Here is a 4,598-nt window from a genome sequence, read left to right on the forward strand (position 1 = left end):
AAATCCAGGGAGATGTGGCCTTCCCCGTCTGATACTATACACACGTTATTCTCAGGTCACGAGAAACAGTCACACCTGCTTGTAAGTTCACTGGCTCAGGTAAGCAGACAGTCTTTTTACTGCAAGAGAAAAGCAACAAGAGGGTATGTGCTCAGGGCAGGTTCTTTTTGGTCAGGAGAAAGGGCTAGGAGTTGTGTGCTCTTACGTTTCCATGGTATCAAGTTAAAGAAGTCTGCAGTCATCTACTATGGGAGCCTACTCCTGTGCTCTGAGGGCCTGGATGGTTAAGACTAATAGCATAAATGCCTGCTAGAGGCAGGGTAAAGGGGATGGCGAGCATCAGTCCACAGCCATGAATGTGACCAATGGAGGCTAAGGAGAAGGGGGAAATGCAGTTAGCGATCTTTATTCCAATAAAATCTTATATAGAAACCAAATAAACATTATTATATATATAATTTATCTGAATACACACATATGTGTGTGTGTGTGTGTGTGTGTGTCTGTGTGTGTGTGTGTGTGTGTGTGTGTGTGTGTGTATTCAGATAAAATGGAGTTTCTTGTACTGAAGTGGGGATGAGGATTTAAAGTCTACCCTCTTCGGCTTCCTAATATTCTGAATCCAAGATGGCCTGATAGGAGTTTCAGGAAAACCTTAGGTCTTTGTCATTTCTGCATCAGAGAAGCTAATCACTGTGATGAGATCGCACCTCAAGTATCAACTCACTAAGGTCAGGACTGGCCTTTGTGGGTGTGTCTGGGTCAGGGCGGATGCTAGGCTTACTTGTCATTGACGGGCAAAGGAGCAGTGCAGAACTGCCCAACGATTGTAGTATGGTCTTTTCTCCAAGCCCGGCGGGAAGCCTGAAACTTGAGGTTCACTTGGTGTATCTGGCACTGAGGATCGGGGTGAGCTAGGACTCCTTTCCCGTGCAGTTGCTGTCTAGGTCTGCAAGGAAAAGGGAGAGTAAGTCATAGGACTTTGGCTTTTGCTTCCCCTTGGCTCCTATGGGGCTCTGCTGGCAGCACTGGTCAGCTGTCACACATAAGGATTAGCTTTTTGAAGGTGGGGACCACAGTCCTTTGTATCTCTTCCACCAGCCCCTCTGCTCACACACCCACACCTTTGAACATGAGTCAGAAAATATTTGTTCATTTTTGAAAGTAAACAAGTGGACACTGCAGCAAAATAGTAGCTCTGGGGTTTTCATATTTGGAAAAATGTCCCTCGTTCTTAGATTTTTAGTGAGAAAAGATCCTAACTTTCAGATCCACCAACCTAGAAGTAGAGCCCTCTTTTAGAGCAGTGGTCCCCAACCCTTCTGGCACCAGTGCTCCTATGAAAATCTAATGCCTGATGATCTGAGGTGGAGGTGAGGTGGTGATACTAGCGCTGGGGAGAGGCTGCAAATACAGATGAAATTTCGCTTGCTCACCACTCACCTACTGCTGTGCGGCCCGGTTCCTAACAGGCCACAGACTAGTACCGGTCCACGGCCTGGGGAGAGGGGATCCCTGTTTCAGGGCTACGCTATTTTAGACTGAGTATGAATGTAAGGGTGGTAAAAAACAAAGAAACAAACAAAAATATAGGTCTTGAAGCCAGACAGAGCTGAGGTGAAATCCAGCTTTTGTCTCTTCCCAGCTGTGTGGCTTTGGACTCACACAGCCCTGGGTCCAAAGCCTGGCTCTCTCACGTGCCAGCTATGAGCTTCAATCACCCGGTTTGGTAGTGTTGACTAAGCCTGGAGGCCCAGAGTGAAAACAGGACCCAGGTCTTTCTTAACCTGCCACGTTGGCCTTGACCCTCCGAATCCCACTGGTTTGTAAGATTCAGGAACCGCTTTGGATCCGAGTCCGATGACAAAGATGGAGGGCAGAGTATGACATGATCAACCTGGAGAGGTGCTACAAAAAGGCCTGTGGGACCCTAGACAAAGGCAAGACTCAGTTTAGAGAAAAGAGGCCAGCCATGAAAGTCACCAAGCTTGGCACAGGCCAGGCCCACCTCACAGAGCTTTGAGGGTGTTCTATGGGAGAGAAGGGAAGGGATTTGCCTCCTGTGCCCTGCCTGGTCCTGGTCGCCAATCCTTTCAAGTCCTCTCTGAACTCAGAGGCTGTGGGGACTGTGCAAAAGAGGAAGAGTGGGAACATGATTCAGCCAGCGTGTTTGCCCTTTCCTTTTTGGTGTCTGTGGTGATGAAATGTCTTCTTCATGTACTTTTTAACCCAGGGTTAATCATATAGTTTGTTTCTTCCTTTTGAGGAAGATCCTGTATAACTTTGTTTAAAAAGCTACTTCTTTTATAATAAATTTCAGAACTGTTTTGAAATATTTCAGAGGAAAAAATAAGAAAGTCGTTTGCTTTAAGAAGCCGTTTGGATGAAGAAGCTTGCAAACTTGGAGTATGAAGGACTCTGTGAGTAGCCTGAGGACTTGGCCCAAGTAAAATTTCTAATTAGAAGAAAATCTTGGGTTTTTCTAAAGCTATATAAAGTAGGGGAAAGAACACACACACAAACCAACCCCCCCCCCCCCACCCACCCCCCCCCCCCCACTTTTTAAAAAATTATTGTTCTGCAAGAGAAAAGAAAATCCAAGGAATCGAAGATAATCATGTTCTGAGAGCATTCTTCAAGAGAGTAATACAAATCTTTTGGGAGAGAGGTAAAGACATTTGTGGATGTCCATTCAAATCACTCAGGGAGCCTTTAAAAGCATAGCTGTTGGGGCTATGCCCAGAGATTTGGCTGTGACTGGTCTGAGGTGTGGCTTGGCGGCAATATTTTCCAAAGCTCTCCAGGTGAGTGCAACCAGAGTTGTGTGTGTGTCATTGTCACAACCTCTGCCATTGTTGGCTCATCTATCAATGGGCTGGAGAGATGTTGAAAACCCCCCTCCAGAAATAACACGGCCTTGAAACGATCTGAGGAAAATTATTTAGCTACAATCTTCAGGACTCATGTAGGCACCTGAAGATCCACGCTGGGGGCCTGACTGCCTGCTATCTTCGCTCTGTGGCCTTGGTGAGCTGGAACCCTGACTGGTGGCAGGGTGTCTGGGAGCCAAGATTAGTGCTCGTCTCAGCAGCCATTTGTCTTCCCTGATAGCATGGTTACTGTGTGCAGCCTGAGAACGGTACCCAAACCCACATCTGATCCAGTCACTCCCTTCTTTAAAACTCCCGGTGGCTCCCCAAACTCTCTCAGGATAAAAACTCAAATCCGTAATCTGTCCTTCAAGGTCCGGCTTAGTGTGGTCCTGACTTGCCCCTCCAGCCTCCTCTCACTAGGCCTCACCTCCTCACCGCTGCCCGCTTTCAGTGTCATATTCTCACTAACCCCTGTTTTGAGTCACCCCTGTGAATCTTTAAATCTCTACTCAAGCATCATTTCTTCATACTCGGTCAGGATCCTTCTTACAGGTTCTCATAGCACCTGCCACTGTTGACAATTGTGCATTTCTGTGTGCACACTGGTCATTGTCCTGTTTGTGCTCCATCCCTTCTCCTGCAAATCACATTTCTCAGGCTCCCTCTGCAGCAGGTTCCAGAGAGGTCTAATGCACAGGAGACATGCACAGGTAGGAGACTGCTTTGGGCAATCATTCCTGAGGGGCTGTGTTTCCTCCATTTCCAGCTTCTGCCAGCAGCGCCCCCTCTGACTTGTGCTCTGCCAATACCTCCCTTGGCTTTGTCCCTCCAGCCCTGGGGTGGGAGTGGCTCCTCCTGTGGCTGATCTCTGCATTATGTCTCCATCCTCCTTTGGGATTTCCAACACTCCCAATTTATCATTGGCACCCTGAGTTAAATTCCTTATAATTGGACCACCTACCTGACTTGGGCTCTGGTTTCTGGACTAAACCCTGACTGAGACAATGACTTATCTAATTAGTGTGTCTCCTACTGGTTTGTGAGTGACTAAACAATTGCTTTTTAAAAGAACATGAACTGCTGAGTTTCTCTCCCCACCACGCATGTGATGCCCTAGAGTTGAGGTTCTCTACCTTCCCACCTCAAGCCTGGTCCCAAGCAGCTGATAGGCCCAAATGTAGCCCAACAAGGGAAGGAAATGCTCAGCCCCTATTATAAAAACTGTGTTGACACTACCCAGCATCAAGCCTGCTAGCCCTCTCCTTGCATTTATTTGCTAGCTCACATTTTGCCCGCAATTCTGTTCTGGTGACTGACCTAGTACTGCCCCGCTGCTCAGGTTCTGACCAGCCCTCTCTGGGCTAGTGGCTGAGGCCCTCCTACTTGCTGACATCCCTGATGCCCTCTGCCTGGATTCCTGAGCACTGTTTCCTATCGGAGACCAAATTCATATGTTCTCACCACCTTTTGGGACACCCCATCACTACTACCTGCCTGCCTCATCTGCTCTTGTCTGAATACACTATGCTTGGACCCCGTGCTGATCCTGAACCTGGGACAGTTGCCCAGCACATGTCTGTGGGTACATCTGTGGTAGATTCTGCCCTCAGCTTACTGGGCTAGGCTCACCCATCAGTGATGACACAGTGCCTGTCTTGGTGTGTGTGTGTGTGTGTGTGTGTGTGTGTGTGTGTGTGTGTGTGTGTGTGTGTGTGTGTGTAAAAT

The 4,598-nt window shown here is 47.9% G+C and overlaps 1 protein-coding gene across 2 annotated transcripts in view; it reads right to left on the reverse strand.

Moving 5' to 3' along the window:
• PLA1A (phospholipase A1 member A) overlaps nt 1-4,598 on the reverse strand; it is a 37,068-nt gene continuing 32,470 nt past the window's right edge. For both annotated transcript variants that reach the window (XM_023523064.1, XM_011374704.2), the window contains 2 exons: nt 785-949; nt 1-119 (listed from right to left, as the gene is read on the reverse strand). In XM_023523064.1, coding sequence (XP_023378832.1) covers nt 35-119; nt 785-949 — 250 coding nt within the window. In that variant the 3' untranslated portion in view covers nt 1-34. The remainder of the gene's footprint in view (nt 120-784; nt 950-4,598) is intronic.

This window comes from Pteropus vampyrus, unplaced genomic scaffold (assembly GCF_000151845.1).
Source record: "Pteropus vampyrus isolate Shadow unplaced genomic scaffold, Pvam_2.0 Scaffold1, whole genome shotgun sequence".
Taxonomy (NCBI): Eukaryota; Metazoa; Chordata; class Mammalia; order Chiroptera; family Pteropodidae; genus Pteropus; species Pteropus vampyrus.